The sequence below is a fragment of the Rhinatrema bivittatum genome, chromosome 13 (assembly GCF_901001135.1).
Source record: "Rhinatrema bivittatum chromosome 13, aRhiBiv1.1, whole genome shotgun sequence".
NCBI lineage: Eukaryota > Metazoa > Chordata > Amphibia > Gymnophiona > Rhinatrematidae > Rhinatrema > Rhinatrema bivittatum.
The window spans coordinates 60734030-60761712 of record NC_042627.1 but is presented as its reverse complement, the minus strand read 5'-3'; the positions used below and the strand labels follow the sequence as shown (position 1 = coordinate 60761712).

General features: G+C 39.2%; 1 protein-coding gene across 5 annotated transcripts in view; it reads right to left on the bottom strand.

The window, feature by feature from the left end:
• Window positions 1-27683, bottom strand: part of PDE8A (phosphodiesterase 8A) — a 399353-nt gene that overhangs the window by 168904 nt on the left and 202766 nt on the right. For all 5 annotated transcript variants that reach the window (XM_029575868.1, XM_029575867.1, XM_029575869.1 and 2 more), the window contains exon 2: window positions 899-955. In XM_029575868.1, coding sequence (XP_029431728.1) covers window positions 899-955 — 57 coding nt within the window. The remainder of the gene's footprint in view (window positions 1-898; window positions 956-27683) is intronic.

Below are 27683 nucleotides of genomic sequence, written 5' to 3'. Positions count from 1 at the left end.
GGTGTGCGGAAAACAGGCGCTCATGATTGAGCACCCACTCTCCTAACGCGTGCTGACGCACCACTCCAGGGTGCCCAATATAATATTTAAATAGGCTGCCGTGGTAAGAAAGAGGTGATAGGGGAAATTGTGCGCTCCTGGCACCTCCTCGGCAGCAGGCGCCCAGGAGAGGTAGCTATCAGCGGGTTAGGAAAACAGACGCTCAATTTTTCGTTAAGCATCCCTTTTCCTAACCTGACAGCCAACTCACTTTTTATTAATTAATTATTTATTTAAGGTTTTCCCTTGTTTTTTGGTTCCTCCAGCTTAATATCACCATGATATTAAGTCAGAGGAACTACAGAAAAGCAGTATTTTCTGCTTTACTGTAAACGTTTTGGGCTACTCAAGAATTAATGCCAGCTCCAGGGCAGGCGTTAATTTTTGAGGGTAAAAATGTGCGTGTCGGGAGCACTTTTTTTTCCCCCCAACTGAGGGAAATAGCTAATAGCCTCATCAACATGAATTTACATGTGATGAGCGCTGTTAGGTACACGCTCGGTTGAATGCGTTTTTTGGACGCGCTAACCCCCGTTTTGCATCAGGGGTTACGGACGCACGTCCAAAACGCTCATCCAATTGTGTGTTGAGCCATGCGCTGTGGCCAGCACACGCTATTGTATCGGCCTGCTTGATTTTGAGGCACATACTGCTAAGCATACAAGGCCTACTATTTCAACACTTTTCTTGCCTCAATGGACTATCTCCTCCCTGAAAAATGAAAGTTACCTGCCTTGATTACATAGCAAATATTTGGTTTCTGTAAAGGAAACATCCTAGGTTATGTAAGAGAAAAGAAAGGAACAAACAAAGAATATAAAGTCAATTTCCATTTTTCACTCATGTTTTTAAGTTGTACCTGAAGTTGATCTTGCTGAAGTCTCATAGGGCCAAATTGCACTTCTGTTACTGATGCCTAGGAGAAAAAATAACATACTGTAAAACGCACTGGCGAATGTACACAATATTTGTACAGGAAGACAGAAAACATACCACTACACCACAGTAGAAAACAGCTTTCATTTAGTCTGGAGCCTCTGGTAAAGAACAGATGAATTCCCATTCATACCATATTTCTTCACAAAGGGTCTTGTGTCTTTTAAAATGCAATATTTACTCCATTAATTACTTAGGTAATCACCAACTGATATTCTGTACCTTGAGTATCAGTGGCCATCAAACTGCTATCCCATCAGGCTAGCAAATTTAAAAAAAAATTCTTCAGAAATATATACTTTTAATTAAAAAAGAAAATCTTCATAATGTTTATTTTTGCAATTAGAAAATCAACTCTCAAATTCATTTCATTATTTATTTATTTGTTTGGCACTTTTATATACCGATATTCATGTAACAAGTTACAAATCACCTCTGTTTACATTATAACAATAACCATTGCAAAAGGATGCATTACACTAAACAGGGGAGAACAAAACTTGGATCCAACGAAATGGGATTAACAAAGAGATAACTGGGGTAGGGTATTGCAGAGGAAAAACATTTGATAGCTCGTCTGTACTCAGAGCGGCTTGCTAGTGATGAAGTTCTACTAACAACGCTGCCTGAAATGTTCAAGGGTCATCAGAGTTAGGCAAAGGCTAACTCTGATGACCACATAAATATGTGTGTATGTAAGCAATCAGTCTCAGCAGCTTAAATGGAGTAAATGGTACGCGCGTACACACACACCTGAATCCATTAGCAATTTAAAGCAGCAATATGTTAAGATAGAAAAACATGAAACAGAATAAAACAGTTCATGCCATGATTTTCCCTTCAGAAAAGCACACTACTATAAAATATCATTGACACTTTGTCAATGTAATCACAATAGCGATTTTAATTCAGTTTTACTATAGATATGCTTTTATCTCTGTACTCTCTGAATACTTAAACTGCCAAATAGGGATGTACAGCCCCTATTTTTTTTTATTCCATTTATTTGGCAGGGCGGGTGTCATTTTTCAAACAATCCCCAACCTAACCCCACCAATATAAAAAAATTATTTATTTATTTATTTTTAAAAGGATCTACTGTGGCACTCTACTATCCTCATGCCCTTTCACAATTTAACCCAAAGCTCAGGAGCTGGTGTAAGTTTTGAAATAAAGGGGAAAAAAAAAAGAGGTCGGCCATGAAAAGGGGTCGAGGAAGAGAGGGGAAGAGGGAGGGAAGGTAGGAAAGTTCCCTCCCAGTCCGCTTCTTCATTGGAGTGGACTGGGAGGGAATTGGGGGAGGCCATGTGCGCACACATATGTTTTTAAAATATACCCTAAAATGTCTAATCTGAAAAAATTGAAAAGGCAGGTGACCAACTTACTGGTCAAGTTGCCAAAACTTCCATTGAGACAAAAATTGCCAACCTAAAAAACAGATTCTGAGTGTACATCTCTCTTGAACTCTAAAATTATCAGTGGAGCCTAAAGGGGTGGAGACAGTTGACCCTTTAAGCATTCTTGCAGCTATACTTTCTTTTTTTCTTGATTAACACACACATATATTGGTAATGGAAGAGGATGGACCATAAAACTGCAATTTAGGTAGAGGATAAAGACCAGAAATACAGTGTCTTAGAACAGCAGTACTGCTGCTACTACTACTCAATGGTTTGAAATCTATCCCTTCTCTTTCTTTGAGTGATAACATACTGAACCTTATTCGAGATCTTTTCCCTTGCCAAACAAAATCTCGGATAATCTTTTTCAAAAAGGAGAAACTTTTTTTTGAGTATGTCAATTAGTAATTGTATAAAGAGAGAGAATTTTAGGAAGAATCAACATTTTAATAATACTGATCCTGCCTAGTCAAATGAGCATCATCTCTCTCCAGGATCTCAGATCACATTCAATATTAGTCACCAATCTCTCAATTTAAAGAATAAGAGAGACTCTCATTACAGACCTTAAAACTTCTATTTAAAATTTGCTATTAATCTGAAAACCAGACTTCAATATCACCTTCTAATTAACTGGATTCTGTATTTTGTTTAAGTCATCAAGATGGATTCTTAAATGAGAAATTACTATTTACCTGATAATTTCCCTTTCTTTAGGACAGTCAGATGAATCCAGAACAAGTGGGTTCTACACCTCTACCAGCAGATGGAGTCACAGTATATATATACCCCTGCAGTGATATCAGCCTGCCAGTATTTTCTTCAAAAGCAACTGTGAACAGACTTGCAAAAAACGGATAATCACGTGGGTAAGATTGCCACCGAGCTGTGAGCTTGTGAAAGATGCTGGAGGGGAAAGCTGCCAAAAATTTCTTTGTTCTGATTTTCTTAGCAAATAATAATGCCACATACGAAAAGAAAGGGTCGCCTGAGGGGTGAGAATATTAGCTCACTTTCAGTGGACCTGCGACATCCACAAATCTCCGGTTTCTTCGCGGGCACACCATCGATGAACCCGGGAAGCCTGGTCGCTGGGGGAACGGCTATGGAGCATGAGCCGTTCCCCTTGACCTTAGATACGACCTTAAGACCCGGATCACCACAGAAACCAGCCCACCCCGGAGACATCGAGATACCTAGCCCTGCCTTGGTAGAGGCAGGAGTGGCCATGGTAATGTCCTGGGACAAAACTGAAGTCAACCGGACGGGGGCCATGAGTGCCAGCGTTGTACAGCAGCTGGGGGAAGAAAACCCAGGAGAAGAAGGAGAAATGGATAGTCCTGCAATGGCTTCCTCACCACTGGCTCCAGAGATTGTGGTCTCACCATCGATTATAGGTATCGGGGTGAGTGCTGGAACTGTGGAAGTTGAGGGGATGGAACGGCTGAGAGTGATCGATATTTCTTCATTAACACCTAAACCTGATGTAGTAACCTTGGATGGGATTTGGACAATGCTTAGTTCTATTGAGAGTGCTATAAAAATTTTTGTCAGCGGCAAATGTGGATATAAAAAAATCAAGCGATTGAAAATAATAATTTGATATCTACGTACAAAAATAAAATGGAAGAAGTGGATAAACGAATGACACTGATTTGAAAATAAGTAAGTTAAATAAAATTGAATCTGAAGGTAACACCATTAGAAGGTTGGAGTCAATATAAAATGCTTTACAAGCTCAATCTCCGGATCTTAAATTTTCCTTTAGTGAGATTAATTTCTCCCATTGAATTATTTAACACATATATGATGCAAGTCCTCAAGATTCCAGAGAATGCTCTGCCAGTTGTTGTAAAAGCATATTGTAAAACACAAAGAATATGTATTTTATCTGTGAATAGTACCTTACAGGCACACCTGGTCATGACCGTTTCACTAAACAATAGATTGTATTATATAATATATTGTAAACTGAACCTATTGTGGCACCTGTTAGAATGTACTATAGTACACATCTCACCTACCATATTTTCCGGCGTATAAGACGAGTTTTTAACCCCTGAAAATCTTCTCAAAAGTCGGGGGTTGTCTTATACACCGGGTATCGTCTTATAGGGCGTATACCGTAGTTGTCGCCGGTAATCTAAAGTTACAGCGTCTGGTGCATTCCCCGCGCCCTCGCTCCTCGAGTCACTCCCCCGGATGCTGTAAAAGCAAGCCCCTTTTGCCCAGCAACGGCCAATTGGGGAGCGAGGGAGCGCAGAATGAAATTTTTTTACTGCATCCAGTGAGGGGAGGGAGTGACTCGAGGAGCGAAGGCCCTCTGCCCGACTGGTCGGTGCTGGGCAAAAGGGGCTTGCAAAAGGGGCTTGCCGAAGCAAGTAAGATAATTATGCTAACAGCTCTTGGTAGGCTTGTTTAAAAAGCAAAGTTTTAATCCCCTTTTTAAATAATTTGATGTCAGCTTCTAGTCATAATTCCTGCAGGATGGAGTTCCATAGAAGGGGTCCAGCAATAGAGATAGATCTTTCTCTTACATTATTTAGGTGGGCAATTTTGGGGGAAGGAATTGGTAGCATCCCTGTTCCGGTTGATCTAGTGGTTCTTGACGGGGTGTGGAAGTGAAGTGAAGAGGTTAGCCATTCAATTTTTTCATTTCTTATAATTTAAATGTCATATTATATGGGATATATTTACCTTATTTGTATATTATTGTTACTTTACTGACATTGATTTTTCTGTATAGGAATGTTTATTCCTGGTTAATTTTCAAAATTGAAAATAAAGAATTAAAAAAACAAAAACAAAAAAAAAAGCCATATAATTATTGCAATACTCAGCCAACAGGCAACTTTGCCCTCTGACAAGAATGTAATAACACTAGTCTAGGGACTGGAGTAACACCAGTAATCCCTGTAACACATAGTTCTCCCAGACCTGAACATCCAGATGATAATACCTGGAAAAGGTGTGTACGGAGGACCACATTGCAGCTTGGCAAATGTCAACGGGAGACAACAATCTAATCTAAATGCTCAGTAGAATCTATATGGGTAGAAATCCCATGTGTGTTGGGTAAGAGTATAGTGATAGGAGTATACTACCGTCCACCTGGACAAAATGGTCAGACAGATGATGAAATACTAGGAGAAATCAGGGAAACTAACCAATTTGGCAGTGCAATATTAATGGGAGATTTCAATTACCTATATGTTGTACAGTGCCCCTGCCCCTTACTGTACGTGGGGAAGACCTCGAGGATGGTCAAGACTCGTATTATAGAACATTGTTCAAATATCCATCTACTCAGGATGGATGAACCCCTTGTCACACACTGGGTCCAACATCATCATTGTATTGCTGATTTAAAATTTTCAGTTTTGGAGGTTGTGACACCCCCGCTTCGGGGAGGGGACTATTCTGAAATCCTGGGTAGACGGGAACAAAAATGGATTTTTAAACTGTCTTCTGTCCATCCAAAAGGTCTAAATAAAGATATTGAATGGTTTTTGTTTAGCTGAATTGTCTACAGTGGGGGCGTGGTTTTACTCTGATTTACGATTCTATCGCGATCTTGTGATTCTATCGCGATATTTCCTGTCTTTGGCGCCAAACTGCTTCTTTAAATGGGTTACCTATTGTACGAGCCGATGCGCTCCAGGATGAACACATAAGGTATGTTTTCTTGTATTTTGTGTAAGTTTGAATGGCCATATTCATAAGGTCCATCGTTTATTGGTTTTTTTATGTTATAGATGAAATTAATTCCGTGGGTCCCTCCCGATGCAGCGACCGCGAAACACGGACCGTGTCGGGGGACTCTTGCACTTGTATTCTTGAAGGTACATGGAGTTGCCATGAATAATAGTTTACACTTTGGTTCAATAAAAAATCTATTATATATTGATTGATGGACTTTGTCATTGTTCCTTGCACGCTGGACTTGTAGATTTCAATTACCCCAATATTGACTGGGTAAATGTAACATCAGGACTTGCTAGAGACAAAGTTCCTGGATGTAATAAATGACTGCTTCATGGAGCAATTGGTTCAGGAACCAACAAGAGAGGGAACTATTTTAGATTTAATTCTTAGAGGAACACAGGATTTGGTGAGAGAAGTAACGGTGGTGGGGCCACTTGGCAACAGTGATCATAACATGATCAAATTTAAACTAATAAATGGAAGGGGGACAATGAGTAAATCTGCAGTTCTAACACTAACCTTTCAAAGGGAAATTTTGATAAAATGAGGAAAATAGAAAAAAAACTGTAAGGTGCAGCTTCAAAGGTTAAAAGTGTTCAACAGGCATGGACATTGTTTAAAAATACAATCCTAGAGGCGCAGTCCTTATGTATTCCACACATTAAGAAAGGTGGAAGGAAGGCAAAACGATTACCGTCATGGTTAAAAGGTAAGGGGAAATAGGCTATTTTAGCCAAAAAAAATCCTTCAAAAATTGGAAGAAGGATCCATCTGAAGAAAATAGGATAAAACTTAAGAATTGTCAAGTTAAGTGTAAAATATTGATAAGACAGGCGAAGAGAGAATTTGAATTGAAGTTGGCCATAGAGGCAAAAACTCATAATAAAAACTTTTAAAAATATATCCGAAGCAAGAAACCTGTGAGGGAGTCGGTTGGATCATTAGATGACACAGGGGTTTAAAGGGGCTCTTAGGGAAGATAAGGCCATTGCAAAAAGACTAAATGAATTCTTTGCTTCCGTGTTTACTAATGAGGATGTTGGGGAGATATCAGTTCCGGAGATGGTTTTCAGGGGTGATGAGTCAGACGAACTGAACGAAATCACTGTGAACCTGGAAGATGTAGTAGGCCAGATTGATAAACTAAAGAGTAGCAAATCATCTGGACCAGATGGTATGCATCCTAGGGTACTGAAGGAACTAAAAAATGAAATTTCTGATCTATTAGTTAAAATTTGTAACCTATCATTAAAACCACCCATTGTACCTGAAGACTGGAGGGTGGCCAATGTAACCCCAATATTTAAAAAAGGCTCCAGGGGCGATCCGGGTAACTATAGACCAGTGAGCCTGACTTCAGTGCCGGGAAAAAAAATAGTGGAAACTATTCTCAAGATCAAAATCGTAGAGCATATAGAAAGACATGGTTTAATGGATTTACCCAAGGGAAGTCTTGCCTAACAAATCTGCTTCATTTTTTTTGAAGGGGTTAATAAACATGTGGATAAAGGTGAACCAGTAGATGTAGTGTATTTGGATTTTCAGAAGGCATTTGACAAAGTCCCTCATGAGAGGCTTCTACGAAAACTAAAAAGTCATGGGATATGAGACTATGTCCTTTCGTGGATTACAAACCGGTTAAAAGACAGGAAACAGAGAGTAGGATTAAGTGGTCAATTTTCTCAGTGGAAAAGGGTAAACAGTGGAGTGCCTCAGGGATCTGTACTTGGACCGGTGCTTTTCAATATATATATATGATCTGGAAAGGAATATGATGAGTGAGGTTATCAAACTTGCGGATGATACAAAATTATTCAGAGTAGTTAAATCACAAGCGGATTGTGATATATTACAGGAGAACCTTCCAAGACTGGAAGATTGGGCATCCAAATGGCAGATGAAATTTAATGTGGACAAGTGCAAGGTGTTGCATATAGGGAAAAATAACCCTTGCTGTAGTTACACAATGTTAGGTTCCATATTAGGAGCTACCACCCAGGAAAAAGATCTAGGCATCATAGTGGACAATACTTTAAAATCGTCGGCTCAGTGTGCTGCAGCAATCAAAAAAGCAAACAGAATGTTAGGAATTATTAGGAAGGGAATGGTTAATAAAACTGAAAATGTCATAATGCCTCTGTAGCGCTCCATGGTGAGACCGCACCTTGAATACTGTGTAAATTCTGGTCGCCGCATCTCAAAAAAGATATAGTTGCGATGGAGAAGGTACAGAGAAGGGCAACCAAAATGATAAAGGGGATGGAACAGCTCCCCTATGAGGAAAGGCTGAAGAAGTTAGTGCTGTTCAGCTTGGAGAAGAGACAGCTGAAGGGGGATATGATAGAGGTCTTTAAGATCATGAGAGGTCTTGAACGAGTAGATGTGACTCGGTTATTTACACTTTCGAATAATAGAAGGGCTAGGGGGCAATTCCTTGAAATTAGCAAGTAGCACATTTAAGACTAATTGGAGAAAATTCTTTTTCATTCAATGTACAATAAAGCTCTGGAATTTGTTGCCAGAGGATGCGGTTAGTACAGTTAGTGTAGCTGGGTTCAAAAAAGGTTTGGACAAGTTCTTGGAGGAGAAGTCTATTATCAGCTATTAATCAAATTTACTTAGGGAATAGCCACTGCTATTAATTGCATCAGTGGCATGGGATCTTCTTAGTGTTTGGGTAATTGCCAGGTTTGGCCTCTGCTGGAAACAGGATGCTGGGCTTGATGGACCCTTGGTCTGACCCAGCATGGCAATTTCTTAAGTTCTCATAATACTACCTGAGCCCTAAGTTGACTAGGTAATGGCTTCCCAGCATCCACATATGCAGCCGAGACTTCCTCCTTAATCCAGTGAGCTTTTGTAGCCCGCAATGATGGCTCTCCCTGCCTAGTACCGCCGTGAAGGACAAATTGTTGATTGATTTCCGCAAAGGCTCAGTAACTTCCAGATACCTGACAATATGCCTCTTGACATCCAAGGGTCGCAACAAATGCCACTCTGTCACAACTCTGATTCAAGTGAAACGCAATAACCACCTTTTATATACTGACATTCAATCTCAATCAAGATATCACACTGACACCGGTTTACATTCAGGTACTGTAGGTATTATTTCTATCCCCAGAGGGCTTACAATCTAAGTTTTTGTACCTGAGGCAATGGAGGATAAAGTGACTTGCCCAGGGTCACGAGGAGCGACAGTGGGACTTGAACCCTGGTCTCCTGGTTCATAGTCCACTGCTCTAACCACTAGGCTATTCCTCCTCCCTTATATGCAGCTGTAGCACCCCTGGAGTCACCTGGAGAAATGGCTCCTGGCAAACAAGGCCTGCAGTTCAGAAACCCTACACACAGAATAAATTGCCACAAGGAACAGTGTTTTCAAGGTCAGCAATCACAAAGACAGAGTACTTAGTGATCTAAACGAGGGTCTGCTAAAAAACCAAAACTAAATTAAGACTCCATAGGGAAACCACAAAGGAGGATGAAGATGTTTCACTCCTTTCAGAAAACAGCCACATCAGAATGAGATGACAAGGATCCATCAATTACCTGATCCCTAAAACAGGCGAGAGCCGCTACTTCTACCTTTAAAGAATTGAGAGCCAAGTCATCCTGCAAAATTCCAAAATGAGGATAATCCTGACCAAGAAAGGAAGAGTACCTCTATCTTCCTGCATCTATCTTCAAAAAAAATATATGCTTTCTTACCACTGGATCCAGAGAATACAGGCCTTTCAAATCCTGACCCCCTTCGAAGTAAGCCTTTGGGGCACCCCACTCAAGATCAGTCAAGTCTTGAATGGCCTCCATCACAGAGAAAAAAAACCCAAGAGGCTTCACGCAAAGAAACCAAGATGGAATTTCAGTTTGGCTCAGACCCGGCATCTGCTTCAGGAATGCCAAGCATTTCCAAGGTCTGGGAGATCAGAGCTGGTAGCTCATCTCTATGAAAGAACCATAGCATAGTTCTATATGGTTCTAATCCTGGAGGAATTTTACCATCCTCAAGAGAGTCAGGATCTGTGCCATCATCCATGCCATCTCTACCCGGAAGTCCCGCTGCTGCTCTAAGAGTACTCCAGTGCTTAAAAGAAGGTCCAGTCAAGATTCCTACCTGAGATTCTGCTCTGAGAGCATTGGGCAGATTTGAAGACTGTGCCTGAAGAAAAAAAGATTGCAACCCCTGGAAAAATTCTACTCATGAAAAAGTAAAAGTATTCAAACCAGGAGGCACCTGAGGCATACTCACTGAGCTCCCATCCCCTGCTGAGAAATCAGTTAGGGGAGGTCCAAATTCAGGCACCCCCACCTGAGTCATCTTTACCCAGACCTACATCCAGTTGAGAAGAACAAGGTTTAGTGACATCAGATAAAGAGAATTCTCTGAGCCTCCAAACAGCGCTGGCACAAGCTAGTGAGCACTCCTGGCTGACATGCCCTAATATGACAGGTAATGCATCTAGCTGGGTTTTTTGTTTTTGTTTTTTTGTTTTTTAATATATACTTCCAACTTAGGTGCCCAAAAATTAGGCGTCCAACAAGTAGGCAACTCATACCTAGGCACCCAAGACTTAGGTGTTCCAAAGATACGTGCCCTAATAGCACAGTATAACTTGTGTACACAGGTAAGCAAGTGCGGTCACTAAGGCACCACGTAACTTGGACACAGACTATAAGGCCCAACTGTGCATCCAAAAACTGGGAGCACAATCTGGACGCACAGCTAGATGCACCCGCCAAACTGACAATCCTGAACAGGGCAGCCTGAGAAAGTGTGCGAAATGCCATCGTGGCCTACCATGTGGTGCTGGGCAAAAAAGCCTCGGAGTGGGGCCTAGCCCAAGGAAGCTGCTTAACCTGCCAGGTTGCCCACATTCCTTGACCTCTCCTGGAGCAGGACAAAAGTCCGAACGGCACGCCAAGCACGGAGACCTGGGTAGGAGGGAGCCCTACGCAACAAGAGCCTCCCTCTAAGCCTATGTATATTACATTATTATTATTTATACTTACCGGAGCTCAGCCTTACCTGGCTGAGTACAGAAATGGACTCCAGCTGTAGGGGGAGAGGGCATGTGCTATCAACTCCTCGCTTGACTTCTTGCACCTGCTGCCTTTCAACTGCTTAAGCAGCTAAGTCCACGCTGGCTGAAAACCAGCTACCAGACTAATTTATTTCCTTAATTCTCCTTTCTCAAAATGGAACAATTCCCAGTAGGGAGATGCACATCCACCATCTGTTGGAGACGGAAAATACTGGCAGGCTGATGTCACTGCAGGGGTATATATACTGTGATGTCAGTTTGCTTCATCTCCATCTGCCGGTAGAGGTGCATAACCTACTTGTTCTGGTTTCATCTGACTGGATGCTACGAAAAAATTATTAATTGCTTGAGAGACATCCAAACTGCTCACTAGATCAAGCTTCAAAGAGAAACTTCAGGGTCTCTTAAATTCACTATATACAAGGAAATAGAATTAATTTCTCCTCCCTCCCCCATCAACCAATTTCCACACCTGGAAAATCATCAGCCAGTCTAACAGAATCCACCAAGGTTCATAGCCAAGGCGAACAACAAGGGAGATAGAGGACACCCCATCAAGTTTCAAAAGATAATTGGAAAGGTAAAGATCTTCAATTATTCACATGTACTAGAACTAAAGGAGCAAAATATAAGACTTTGATCCAACTTATCAGGTTATCATCAAAGCCAAAATGGGATAAAAAAAAAATAGGCAAGACCTATCAAAAGCTTTTTCAGCATCTAGAGCAATGATGGCAAACTCCAGTCTTGAGGGCCATGAACAGGCCAGGTTTTTAGGATATCTACAATGAATATGCATGAGAAAGATAAGCATGTACTGCCTCCACTGTATTTCTCATGCATATTCATTGTGAATAACTTGAAAACCTGGTCTGTTTGTGGCACTCGAGGACTGGAATTTGCCATCACTGATCTAGACACAGGTTAACTGATCTCCCCATGACACTTAGATAAATGTAAAAACACATGTTATCTGAGCCATACTGCCTCCCCCCCCCCCCCTTGATACAGCTCAATGGGTCTGGGTTAATAATTTGAGGTATATAATTTACAATACCTAAACACAATATCTCAGCAAATATTTTGTCTTCATTTAACAAATATATAGGTCTGTAATTAGAGCAGAATAAGGAATCTTTCCCTTCTTTAAGGGAAACAGAAATGGCAGCAGTATAGAAAGAAGAGGGTAGTCTCCCATGTAAAAAAATATATTAAAGATCTCCAACAGCACAGAAGCCAAATTCACTGAGCAACGTTTATAAAATTCTGCTGGTAACGAATCTGGTCCTGCTGACTTACTATTTTTCACACTTTCAATAGATGTACAGACCTCGTCTAATGTGAAAGGATGATTTATACTTCCTCTAACACAATCTTGGAATATAGATAATTTAAGCATTCCCAGGCAATTAGGTATTTCCTTTAGGGGAGCTTTAATTGCAAGGTATACAATGATTTGCAATAGGTCACATGGAGTTCTGTGATCATGCTGGATTTATATGTACTATTCCTAGAATCTGTTTTAATTTTATTAACTCTCCTTTTAATTTTGACTCCATTTAACTGCTACAGTAATAGTTTATTGACATAATTATAAAAATGCCATTTTGTCAGCTGCAAGTAATCTACCATTCCCAAAGCTTCTAGTAAATTAAGCTCATTTTGGACTCATTATCTTAGTGTACCATCATCTCTTTTCTTATGTACTGCTTCTAAATTAACCAGCTTTGCTTGAAGAGCCTTTCTTAGCTGCCAATTGTTTCTATTTGTCCCATGTAAGAAAATCTTGGCAGTATCCCAAACAGTAAATAAGTTAACCTCATTGTTGTAATTAAATTGCAAGCATTCTTTCTATGCTAAACAAGTTTATCCCTAAAATCTGTTATCATTAAGCCGTAATCTATTCATTGACCAATTTTTCTGTGGAAGCTCTTCTTGTAGGCCCTCCAATGTAATCATAATAAAGGCATAAGCAGAATGGGAGAAACCTAACGTGTTTTTAAGGCAGGTACCAAAAATCTTTGTGAAAGTAGGTTTTGTGACCCTGTAAGAAATACAATAAGCATAGTCTCTTTCTCCCTTTTATATTTCAACCCAAGCATCAAACAGACCCAGATCTGACTGAGAATGGAGTAACATTAGGGCACCAATTCTGCCAGCGAGTTTATTCTCTGAAGAATAAGAATGCAGAAGGGTTCTGTTAAAATCTTCCTCCCTTCCCCCTTCTGCATGTAAGCTAAGTTGTTTAAATAGATCATGGGAAAAAAAAGTCACATTTTAATTTGGGGCATAAACATTAGCCACTGTAATATCTGTCCCATGTAATTCTCCTTGCACGATTTGAAATCTATGATTTTTATCCTTATACTTCTCCTGAATCGAAAAAAGGACAGTGTAAGGCTATCAGAATAGCAACACCTCATTTATTAGATAGATAAAAAGTAAAAAGAAAAAAAAAATCCCCCAAAACCCTGTTCTACCTATCCCTACTTAAGTTTTGAGTGCTCTTCTGGAGACAGGTGCATTTCTAGCAAAAATACTATAGAAGAACCCAGCTTCAAATGTCCTAATAAGTGCTCTCTTTTGATAGAAGTATCATGCACATTCCAAGAAACTATATGAAGCCCTATGAGTACAATAAAGTGAACAACCAATAATCAGTAAGAAAATAAAATTCCAAAGATTTTTTTTTTTACTTCTCCATTGTCTCTGAAGTGAAAATTTTAGCTTTACCATATCTACAATAACCTCTTTGATAAAACCTCTTAGAACCTACCACCTTTCAACCCAACAAGTAACAGAAAAAACTCAGAAAAAACAGTATGCCTAACATATGCACCTCCTCAACCATAACAGGGGTCACTAGTGTTACCAGCTACCTCTCCCCTTGACCCCATATACACATGTAGAGAACTCTGAAGTGAAAAAAAACATCAGTGACAGATAGCAATAACAAGCAAGCAAAAGTCAGGATCGACAAAAACATTTCTGGGAATAAAGGTTTGGCAATGTGATGTGTAATGTAGTATTTCATAAAAGTTAATATTGTATGGAAATGTATAAAGATGTATGACTGTTTAGTTGCTTAAGTGATAAAAATTCAATTTTTTAAAAAAAGTTCTTCATCTATCCAGAAAACCTAAAATTCAGTAAAGCGATATTCTCCCTTCATTTTTCAGCATAATCCATTTACTCAGCAGCAGGAAAAACTATAAAAAGTCTGATGATCCAAAGAGCCAAATATAACTGAAGTTCATATTCAGAAGCAATTCCAAATAGACAGCTCACAGCCACTTGCTGTTTGTCGATAGTTCCAATTCTTGTTCCTCAGTCCCCAAAGAGGAAAAATCGTAATTGTTTCTGATCATCAAAGGTCTTCCTTCTCTTTGGCATAGATACCTGCCCATTCTGGATCTAATTGTGAAGCATATGTTTCCCAGTAGGCCTAGCATTCTCACTGAGTAAATCCAAGTGATCTGACATTCCTCTTCTCTAATAAGTCAATACTCAGTGCATTAAATTGGGGGAAAAAAAAAGAGCAAAGGGAAAGACCCAGATTTCTCTCTCTCTCAGCAATTATGTGGGAAAGATAAAACCTCCTATTCTTTAGCACGTGTTGTGACAGGTCTGAAAAAATATTTAACTTGTCACCTTGAAGGCTAATGTAATCTTTGCCTTTCACATTTTTCATCATATCCTGCATATGTTCAAAGTAATGAAAGCAAACCACAATAGCTCAGCTCCTTCCATGGTGCTGTCCTGGCCCATAAGTTACTCTATGAGCTCTTTCTATTCTCACTTTCTAAAGTGCATTCTGGCACACAAAACTATAGATGTCTCCTCTTTATTGTGCAGACTCCCAGAGTAGGACATTGCATCTTTTTTATGTAGATTATCCTGCTTTTCCATGGTTTCTTTGCTGACTGATTCAATTGAATCAATCTTTTGCTGGAAAAATGCCATTGCATCAATCTGCTCACCAATTTTTCTCTCTCTCTTTATGATTGTCCAAAGCTTTAATATCAGATTGAAGCTCGCTCACTGGCTTGGCAATATCCAAGCTTGGCCAACTCCATGAAATCAGAGTTGGTACCTGGCAAGTCCCCATCTTGATGCAATTCAGAAGCCTCCCCCTATTTCAAATTACCCAGTGATATTATGATGTTCTATCTGCTGGTTTACAGAGGAAATGCTGAACTTCACTAGCCCCAAAAAGAAGCGTGGTTTGATATCTATAAGGAAAGTCAGAGCGGCAAGAGAGAATCATAATCTGAATGAATCAACAAACTGATTTTTAACCTATATCAAAGTAAAATATTGGCTGTTTCCACTTTTTTGTTATGCTGAAACTACTCAAGCACCAACTGGAAATGAGAGAAAAAAATCCCTTTTTTTCCCCCTTTCATATCACAGCAGCATAACAGCATCTCTCTACTGTAAAAGCAAGTTTGCTTACTGTAAACAGTGTTTTCCACAGATAGCAGGATGAATTAACTATGCTCTCTGGTGATGTTCTACGGGCAGCACAAGGCAGAGCTTCTCTCCTAGAATACAGTTTTGCTCTGTGAGCATGCATGGCTGTTCCCACATGATCAACCTCTTCTCCTCAGTTGATAAGATAGCTACTATAGTGCAGCGACTGTCCAGAGAGGAGGGCGGGGCCACATGGCTAATTCATCCTGCTATATACGGAAAACACCATTTATGCTAAACAAACTTGCTTTTTACCTGTCGATAAGCAGGCTGAATTAGCCATGCCCTCTGGGAGTTCCCAGCTTAGGGCTGCTTTGAATGTATACACAGTCACCTGATCCTTGAGGACGATATGTTCCTTAGGTGATATTACTCCTTGTTTGTCTTGTTTGCAACCTGTAAGTTTCGTGGACAGCCTTGAGTTCCAGCGACATGATGCAAAACTGCTAATCCCACCGAGCTGTCTGAAACTGACTGTTGCTCAAGACATTTCGTAAAGATTCTCAGAGCAGATGAGAGGCCAGATGGAAAGACCTTGTATTTGTAGTGCTGGGCACTGACCTGAAAACAGAGGTAGTACTGGAAAATCTGTGCATTGGGATGTGTGAGTAAGCATCCTTGAGATCCAGCTGTACAGCTTCAAGCATTCCATGTAAATGTGGCCTGTCTGTTACCTAATATGACCTCATAAAGCTATGATTATTCATGCAAATAATCTGAGGTGCTAACATTACAATCTCCATACATAATGATATAACACAACACTCTATGGTGACCACTAGCATCTCCCCCATGCATAACCTGACCTTCACCCCCCCCAGTGCCCCCATATGCAGTAGCATACATAACTGTAAAGGTAGTCAACTAACACCACACGCCAGTAGGAGGCATGCTGGTTGTATTCCAGCTGCGGTTGTCTCCAGGCCCTGCACAGCAGGCAGAAATTGGTCTGCCTGCCTACCACCAGAAAGAGGTGCCTCTCCTCAGCCACCACCAGGGATGCCAGAAGGACAACATCCCTGGTGGTAAAATCTGGCTGCCTGCCTCTCCCAGCCATCTTACATGCTCGCAGTGAAGAGGAACAGGAAGTCCCGCCCTCTCGTTTCCGCATGCACAAACATAGGGGCTCCATTGGTCGGCGCGCAATGCGCACAAGGGGACACACAATTCATGGCCAAAACATGCACAAATTTTGCACTGGTCACGTGCATATGTGCGAACATTGCAAAATATGTTCCCCTTGAGACACGACGCACCATGCACGCATTTATGGCCGCGAGCGTGTACATTTTAAAAAATACCTTTAATGTTTTAAGATACAAGTTTTTGGGACTACTTGCTTGAAAAGCAGTTCAAATGCATATCGAGGTATAGTGAGATACAAGAAGGCTGCCAAAGAATATGCAATGTTACACATTTTTTTCAGCTACTAGCTGCATGGCTGATCAAAGCAGACATGGATATTTTTTTCTGTATTCACATAGGCATGCACATGAGAATGAACATGCATTCTGGAAAGTAGGCTCCATTAGTTCTGTGTGGGCCTGCCTGAAAATCTCCACTTTTTGGTAAATTATACACATAGGATTATGGGTACTTAATCCATATAATGCTACTGTTATATTTGACACTGATGTCTCCATAGCACATAATGCTGATAAGCAAAGGATTACTAATAACCAAAAATTGTATGTTGTAATGGAATATTTTTAAAAGAACTAATTCTGAAACATTCATTATGATCAAAAATATAGTTTACTTGGAATTTATCTGTAAAATGAATACAAAGAGAAATGTTCACATGGTTTCCAATTGTGACTGGTGTTCCCCAAAGTTCAGCTTTATCCTCTGCTCTCTTCAATAGATACCTTACTCCCTAAGTCACCTGCTATCCAATCTGAGATTACATTATAAGCTATATGCAGCTGACATCCAATTCTTTTTTCTGCTGAAATCCACATTGGCATTTACTACCCAGTTTCCTTTCATATGTCTCTCCTCAGTCTGTGCCTGGTCAAAGCATAACAGACTATTCTTCAACATCAACAAAACGGAAATTTTAATTCTTTCGTGATGACATCTCCAGTTGTCTCTTTTTTTTATGGCTATAACCTTAAGATCTGTAAAACAATTGCCCGACTCAGGCCGGGTTTTGCCACTATTAAAGTGGCTGCCTCAGGGGCTTAGTGATTCATTGCTTCTCATTGTGAGATGAAAGGCTTTTATATTGTAAACGATCAATGGTGCCAATGGGAAAAATATACTGACAACGTTCCGTGTCGATAGAGGAACTTATTAAGATTTCCTGCTTTCCGTTCCACACCCGGGGCTAATGAATCACTAAGCCCCTGAGGCAGCCACTTCAATAGTGGCGAAACTCGGCTTGAGTCGGGCAATTGTTTTACATGTCTCCACCTTAATAAAGAATTGAAAAAGGCTTTGGCATCTATCACCTTGTTTTCCTAACGGCTTTTTTAGATCGCCTACCTTCTTGTTTCTTGGGTCTATAACCTTAAGATCTCCACCCAGATATAGACCTTCGGCATAACTATTGATTCATCTTTTTCTATATACTCTCACATCAAATCTGTCATTAAAAGCTCCTTCATGATATTGCACATGATACGTCACCACTGCCCTTTTCTTGATCCTGACGATTTTCATAAAGCCCTCCAGTCGCAAATTTTCTTTTTTTGTATGGACTACTGTAAAATTTATACATAGGACTTCTGGCCTACATTATAAGATTGCTACAAATCTTACAGAATGCTGCAGCACGTTTTCTTATGGGTACCAAAATCTGAGAACATATTACTCCAATCTTACTTTTCCTCCACTAGATTCCAATTTATTGGCGAATACATTATGCTGTAACAATCCACAACTTAATAATGTCAAATCACTTTGGTTTTTTTCCATGCTAAAAATGTACACTCCTAATAATCTTCCTTCTGCATACCAAAACCTACTTGACATTCCTTCTCTAAAACTTGCTCATCTGGATGAGAGGCAAGAGCACATCTTCTCTATAGCCGGTCCACTTTTGTGGAATTCTTTACCCATTACAGTATGTAACATCATAGATGCAAAAGCATTTAAACAGGCATTGAAAACGTTCTTATTTAAGCAAGCTTTCGAGATCCCGGTCTAGCCCCTCTTTTGTCAGTTATTGTTACATGGAGCTACCTGGTACGAATACAATGAGATATTTTGATTGCTGTATTTTATGTGCTATTTGATCTGTCATTTTATGTTATTTGGAGGGTGCAATCTATAAATAATTTTAAATGAACTATTTAATTTCTTTTTAGAAAACAAGTCTAATTATCATGTAGTACAGTAGAAATACAGATGCTGTGTCTTTTCTCAATGTTCAGCATCTAATGCCAGATGTCCTGATGAATACTAAGAAGAACCTGAACTGACACACATAAGAACATAAGAAATTGCCACGCTGGGTCAGACCAAGGGTCCATCAAGCCCAGCATCCTGTTTCCAACAGAGGCCAAAACCCGGCCACAAGAACCTGGCAATTACCCAAACACCAAGAAGAACCCATGCTACTGATGCAATTAATAGCAGTGGCTATTCCCTAAGTATAATTGATTAATAGCCATTAATGGACTTCTCTTCCAAGAACTTATCCAAACCTTTTTTGAACCCAGCTACATTAACTGCACTAACCACCTCCTCTGGCAACAAATTCCAGAGCTTTATTGTGCGTTGAGTGAAAAAGAATTTTCTCCGATTAGTCTTAAATGTGTTACTTGCTAACTTCATGGAATGCCCCCTAGTCCTTCTATTATTCAAAAGTGTAAATAACCGAGTCACATCTACTCTTTCAAGACCTCTCATTATCTTAAAGACCTCTATCATATCCCCCCCTCAGCCATCTCTTCTCCAAGCTGAACAGCCCTAACCTCTTCAGCCTTTCCTCATAGGGGAGCTGTTCCATTCCCTTTATCATTTTGGTTGCCCTTCTCTGTACCTTCTCCATCGCAACTATATCTTTTTTGAGATGCGGCGACAAGAATTGTACAGAGTATTCATGGAGCGATACAGAGGCATTATGACATTTTCCGTTCTATTAACCATTCCCTTCCTAATAATTCCTAACATTCTGTTTGCTTTTTTTGACTGCTGCAGCACACTGAGCCGACAATTTTAAAGTATTATCCACTATGATGCCTAGATCTTTTTCCTGAGTGGTAGCTCCTAATATGGAACCTAACATCGTGTAACTACAGCAAGGGTTATTTTTCCCTATATGCAACACCTTGCACTTGTCCACATTAAATTTCATCTGCCATTTGGATGCCCAATCTTTCAGTCTTGCAAGGTCCTCCTGTAATGTATCACAGTCTGCTTGTGATTTAACTACTCTGAATAATTTTGTATCATCCGCAAATTTGATAACCTCACTACGATAACCTCGTATTCCTTTCCAGATCATTTATATATATATATATTGAAATGCACAGGTCCAAGTACAGATCCCTGAGGCACTCCACTGTTTACCCTTTTCCACTGAGAAAATTGACCATTTAATCCTACTCTCTGTTTCCTGTCTTTTAACCAGTTTATAATCCACGAAAGGACATCGCCTCCTATCCCATGACTTTTTAGTTTTCGTAGAAGCCTCTCATGAGGGACTTTGTCAAACGCCTTCTGAAAATCCAAATACACTACATCTACCGGTTCACCTTTATTCACATGTTTATTAACCCCTTCAAAATAATAAAGCAGATTTGTTAGGTAAGACTTCCCTTAGGTAAATCCATGTTGACTGTGTCCCATTAAATCATGTCTTTCTATATGCTCTCGATTTTGATCTTGAGAATAGTTTCCACTATTTTTCCCGGCACTGAAGTCAGGCTCACTGGTCTATAGTTACCCGGATCGCCCCTGGAGCCTTTTTTAAATATTGGGGTTACATTGGCCACCCTCCAGTCTTCAGGTACAATGGATGATTTTAATGATAGGTTACAAATTTTAACTAATAGATCAGAAATTTCATTTTTGAGTTCCTTCAGAACCCTAGGATGCATATCATCTGGTCCAGGTGATTTGCTACTCCTTAGTTTGTCAATCTGGCCTATTACATCTTCCAGGTTCACAGTGATTTTGTTCAGTTCGTCTGAGTCATCACCCCTGAAAACCATCTCTGGAACTGCTATCTCCCCAACATCCTCAGTAGTAAACACGGAGGCAAAGAATTAATTTAGTCTTTCTGCAATGGCCTTATCTTCCCTAAGAGCCCCTTTAACCCCTCTGTCATCTAATGGTCCAATCGACTCCCTCACAGGTTTCTTGCTTTGGATATATTTTTAAAAGTTTTTATTATGAGTTTTTGCCTCTATGGCCAACTTCATTTCAAATTCTCTCTTCTCCTGTCTTATCAATATTTTACACTTACCTTGACAATGCTTATGTTTTATCCTATTTTCTTCAGATGGATCTTTCTTCCAATTTTTGAAGGATTTTTTTTGGCTAAAATAGCCTCTTTCACCTCACCTTTTAACCATGACGGTAATCGTTTTGCCTTCCTTCCACCTTTCTTAATGTGCGGAATACATATGGACTGCGCCTCTAGGATTGTATTTTTATGTATGTATGTTTCTCCATGTTTTTTTTTGTTGCTTACCATTGCAGGAATGAACCTCATTTATGAGAACATAAGGATATAAGAGGTGCCATACTGGATTAGACAAAGATCCATTGAGCCCAGCATCCAGTCCCTGACAGTTGCCAATCCAGATTATTTGTAAATACCCAGAAGATCCCAAAGAAAGATCCATTTCTTGTTGCTCACTCCCAGGGACAAACAGTATTTTCCCTGAGTCCATCTGGCTAATAATTGTCCCCTTTATAAATCCGGATGCCTTGACCACAGCATCTGGCAACAAATTCCACAGTTTAATTGTGCTTTGAGTAAAAAAAAAAATAAAATAAATTTTATATATATATATATATATATATATAAAATTTATATATATAAATGGGTTTTTTTCCCCCCCTCCAAATTTGTTTTAAATCTGCTACCTGCTAGTTTCATGGAGTGTCCCCTAGTCCTAGTTCAAAAGATAAATAACCATTCCCCATTTATCTTTTCCACACCACTTATGATTTTATAAACCTCTGTCTCCTCAGTCACCTCTCCTCCAAGCTGAAGAGCCCTAAGCTGTTTAGCTTTTATTCATAAAAGGAGCTATTCCATCTGCTTTAATCATTTTTGTTGTCCTTCTCTGTACCACTTCTAATTTTAACATAGAAACTACAGCAGAAAAGGACCAATGGACAATCCAGTCTGCCCAGCAAGCTTCGTATGGTAGTATCTGCCAAGCCGTGCAGGCCACCCTCATGTATCAGTCAGTACTGCTCGACGTGGTTCGCTTATGGACTTGGCCGTAGAAGCAGTCCTGTGTTTTTTCCTTAATGTCTGTGCATCAGTATCCCAGACTGTAAAAAAAATGTCATGGCTCATCTTCGTTGTCTCTGAAACCAAATTCCACTCTCTCTCCACCCCCCACACCCCCTCTTTCAAAACAGATAGTGATGTTGCAACTGCATCAAAAGCATCAAGGCTTATTGGTTAAGGGTAGTAATCCCATGCCTTCTGTTAAGGGTAGTAATGATGCAGTTTTCAAAAGGACAAAAAAAATGCAATTGTATCTGCTAATAAGCCTCATACCAAGGCAAGTAAAAACTCAGGGCAATGCTGCACATCAAACTGCACATAAAAATGGACTAGAAACAGCTGCTGAGAAAGGAGTCAGATTTTCAGCAGATCCTGAAGGGACACACAACACCCCCCCCTCCCCCCCCAAACCTAAAGGGATGACATACTGGAATATGTTCAAAAAAATCATGGATGAAAAAAAAAACTTAAAAGGCCCTGTGTGTCATCAGTGTGGCCATTCTATACATATTTCTGGAGAAGTCTCTAATGCAGGCTATCGATGACATCATCACAATTGTGAAGACTATCATTGTGTTTATCTTCTGAGAAAGAGGTTTCACTTGATGATCTGTCTATGTATGCAATCAAATCACAGTACTTGTCTCACTGGAGATTTTTGGCCTTCATTTATAATATTGTATAAGACTACCTAGTAAACAAAACTGCATACTGTACAGATATTCTTGTTCACTGTTCTGATAAAGCATCACCTAAGGCTTAGTGTCTATGGAAACAAAACTCTCAGCTGACTTGACTATCCCAATAGATTATTCTCTCTTAATAAATAAGCCATCAGCAAGGAAACATTTACAACTGAATATGTGATATCAAGTAACACATTCAGCTAATACAGTTGAATCAGGATGTGCCAAATAAATGCATTACTGTCATTATTACAACTATATACGTATTACTTTGGTGGTATCCTACAATAATATATACTAATATAACTTGACAACAGAAGTTATAAACTATTTAATTAAGTCACAGATCAGAACGCAGAAATTTAGAATAAAACATTTGACACGGTTATATTTAAAAATTAAATCATTACACATTTTATTCAAAAGGGGTAAACAAGTTCTACTACTGTTACTATTGAGAATATTTGACAGCTCTGTACACAATACAACATAAATTATATGTTTTCAATGCTCCTGTTCTGAAAATCTTGCAATATATGTTTGTACATGGGGAAATTGAACAAGCCACCTAATATAAATGTAGGTGGTAGATGTGCTATTCAAATGTATGTTTCAGAACTGAATACTCTAATCTTATTGCTATCTTGACATTTTCTTACTTCTACTTATGCCTCAGTTTTATTTTTTCAGCTTTTGAAACCAGTAAAGAAAGACTCCCTATGCAAGGATACTAAATTATGCAATGACAAACAATATTTTATATCACTGACTCCATAGCAGAGAGAGAGAGAGAAAAAAAAAAAGTTCCACTGATCAAAATTATACTAACTACTGTTATTACAACAATCTCCCCAGTAACCTTTTGCCACTCTTTGCCAAAGTGTATTATTTCTTAAACTAGTAAACACAGAAGTTTATATTATTGGAGACAGAAAAATATTAAAGCTAGTATTTAACTCAATTTCTTAATCAAAGAGAATGCTATAAGAAAACCATAGGCAGAAGAAGAGAAAAGCAAGGAAAGGGGACAACTCTAGTTTCATGCTGAAAAGATTACAGCGTAAGAATCTCTGATGAGCACATTTTTATGTAATCTATTCAGATTTTAATAAAACAATTGAAAACTTTCCATGCAACACAAGTTGGAAAGCATGATTGCTGAATGAAGAATATGTTATAAGGAAAAGAATGTAAAATACACGTTTTGTATCATTAATGTTTAAAATCATGTAAGAATATAAACGCACCCAATTATTTCTGACCATTTCCTGCTTATTTCAATCAGATCTTAAGACATTCATGCTTGGCGCCATATATTAGGATGAATTTACACTATTCCCTATTACACTTTTAGTACTAGAATAAAAAAGTATTGTGACCATGCTTATATATATGATAAGCTCAGTAATGTCATTGCCATTTGGATACTGTCACACAAAATGGAGGTCAGACATTTATTAAAAGTTGCACCACTTGAAAAACAACAAATATTTATGTTAAGAAATGAATAACGAAAAAGTCAATCTTTTCTATGCTATCCACAATCCTAATATTGACAAAATACTGCTTTCCTAATATATTAATCATATTATACACCTCTTCTGAATGCTAGAAAATATTCAAACAGCTGAAAAAATGCTTAATTCCAGGTTACGATGACACTGAATTGATCTAGAACAGATTCTCTCTTATCTCAAAAAGTCATTAAAAAATGGTACTCCATTGTTTAGTATCCCTTGCTCCTGCACCTGTAATAAATTACAGGATCTATTCTTAATGTAACCTGCATGCAAGAATGAGAGGGCTGAGCAAAATTGGAAAGCATCCTAAGAAAGCAAGAGAGTTGGAATAGAATGAGTGAGGAGCTAAGCTGTGGAAGAAGGAAACCAGGGTAGTGTAATAAAGAGCATTCCATAAAAATACTGTGTATATATTCAAATACCAGCATACTGCCCCCCAAACTACTCCTAATCACACTTTCGAAACACCATCCTTTTGTTGCCAGGATGTATTATTAGCAATACTGCATAGACTCTAATTGTTTTTTAACACAGAGGAAGAAGTTGCATTTTTTGTTGAAAACAACACTTAAGGATTGTTTCATTATATAGTTTAGCATTAAACATTGGCAATTTACATCCATATAGTTAAATTCCATAGTTCACTGCTGAACACCTAACTTTATTTACTTAGCTATGCTGCATTAGCCTTATATCCTGTCTACTGGGTGCATCCGGCTCCATGGATCTCCATGCAGCAAAGTTCTAACAAAGTGGGAGAACTACTTTCCACAGACCAAAAAACAGGAAATTTGACGATTTTTTTTCAGTGAGCAGACATTAGCAAAGAGTGACACAAAGAGTAAATAACTTCCTAGCAGCTACAAATGGGCCAAAACTACTGGAATCTTGAATTCAACTCTAGTTTGCATGAAATTTAGCTCCTCATGGACAAAATTATAAATGTATGCTTTTCAAAGTATAATAATTTGGTATACACTCCCTTTTCTCTTGTTACTTTGAAATAAACATTTCTTATTATTAAACTCATACCCAGATTTACATGTTAAAAAATGCACATTACCAACTGCTTTTGCAGTTATCTGTGATACAATCAACCCAAAAGAGGTACTAAATAAATTGCAATGACACAAAGCATCTATATTTACTAGAATCTCAAATATTCATCACAATCATACTCTCAAAAACCACAATATTAATGAAAGACTGGATCCTTGTTTGTCCTTGAGGCAGATCATCAGTTAGGGGCAGAATAAAGGGCCAATCAGTCTGATTGGCCAGATAGTCTATTACATCAGTGCATTCTAATTCCAGAGCAGTGGTTAAAATGATAACTGTATGTAGTGCTTCCTAAAAGTAACTAAATGAATGCCCAAATAATAATTATGAATACAGTGTAAATATGTATTTTTGCTATTGAATTACCAGACACTGATATACTCTGATACTCAAGGTCTATCATAATTATTGGCCATAGAGAAAAAATGTGGACCAGAGACATGATAGATTTCTGAGACAATGTAGCTATAGAAATGGCCATCCAGTCTGAAGCAGGTAGAGAAATGCAAAACCTGAGAACTTCATCTAGACACTCTCAGATTCATTAGAGATGTTCTCCAATGAGGTCATAAATCCTGATATATATCCCAGATGTAGACTATACTCGCTTAGGTATATAGCTCAGCTGTTTATTTTATTCATTCATTTTTAAAGGATTTATCTATCTGCACTCATACCAGAGTTTGAAGCAGAATACAAAATGATAAAAACGTTCACAGTAAAATTATCACTAATACAAAATATATAAGACAACTTAAAACAATTGGAAAACCAAACAAATTATAGCAATGAAGAGAAAAAGGTTATCATGCCTGCATGAGGATCTGGAGGAGAGGGGGTGAATAATGGGGAACTCCCCAAGACGGGGAAGTTGTACTAAATACTTGTGCAAATGAGTTCATCTTCAGTCCTTTTTCTTTTTACATAGAAACACAGAAATGATAGCAGAAAAAGACCAAACGGTCCATCCAGCATCTTGTGGTAGGATCAAAAGTATCAGGCTTATTGGTTAAGGGTAGTAACAGTGGCATCAGCAAGTTACCCCCATTTTTGTTTTTCCAGATCATAAAATTTAGTCCTTGTTGGTTGCTGTCTGAGTCTGATTTCCCCTCCCCCATTAAAGTAAAGAGTAATATTGGAGCAGAGAGCAATATTGGAGTTGTATCATCCCTATGAAGGCTTATTGGTTAAGGGTTGTACCCGCCACAAAGCAAGTTACACCCATGTACTTCCTTCTTCATTTCCATCCTTTAGTCCTTAGGGATCCACAGTGTTCATCCCATGCCCCTTTGAAATCTCACTGTTTTTGTCTTCACCACTTCCTCCGGAAGGGCATTCCAGGCATCCACCACCCTCTCCGTGAAGAAATATTTCCTGATGTTGATTCTGCGTCTTCTTCCCTGGAGTTTCATTTCTACTAATTTATTTCCAATAGAGAAGGTTTGTTGATTGTGCATCATTAAAATCTTTCAGGTATCTGAAGGTCTGTATCATATCTCCCCCCTATACCTCCTCTCCTCCAGGGTATACATATTTAGATTCTTCAACCTGTCCTCGTAAGTCATTTGATAGAGACCCCGCACCCATCCTTTTTTGTCACCCTTCTCTGGACCACCTCCATCTTGTCTCTGTCCCTTTTGAGATACAGTCTATAGAACTGAACACAATACTCCAGGTGAGGCCTCACCAAGGACTTGTAGAAGAGTGTTATCCCCTCCTTTTCCTTACTGGTTATTCCTCTCTCTATGCAACCCAGCATTCTTTTGGCTTTAGTTATCGTCTTGTCACATAGTGTCTAGTGATCTGAAGATGGCGAAGCAATCACCCCAAGGTCCCTCTCTTGCTCCATGCACTGCAACCCTTCACCCTCCATCACATACATCTCTTTTGGATTACCACACCCCAGATGCATGACTCTGCACTTCTTGGCATTGAATCCCAGCTGCCATCTCTTTGACTACCGTTCAAGCTTCCTTAAATCTTGTCTCATTCTCTCTTCTCCTTCCAACGTGTCCATTCTGTTGCAGATCTTAGTATCATCCGCAAATAGACAACTTTACCTTCTATCCCTTCCACAATGTCGCTCAAAGATATTGAACAGAACTGGTCCCAAGACCAATCCTTGCAGCACTCTAACACCATTCTCTCTTCAGAGTAAGTTCCATTTATCATCACATGCTGCCTTCTTTCCAACCACCAGTTGGTTATCCACTCCAACACCTTTGCGCTCACTCCCAAGCTTCTCATTTTATTCATAAACCTATGTGGGACCGTATTAAAAGCTCTCAAGTTTTCTAGCAAGGCATTCTAAAGAACTGGGCCCGCAACTGAGAATGTGTGCTCCCTTGTTAAAGCAAGGTGGGCCATTTTGGTTGAGGGGACCTCTGACAGATTTTTATTAG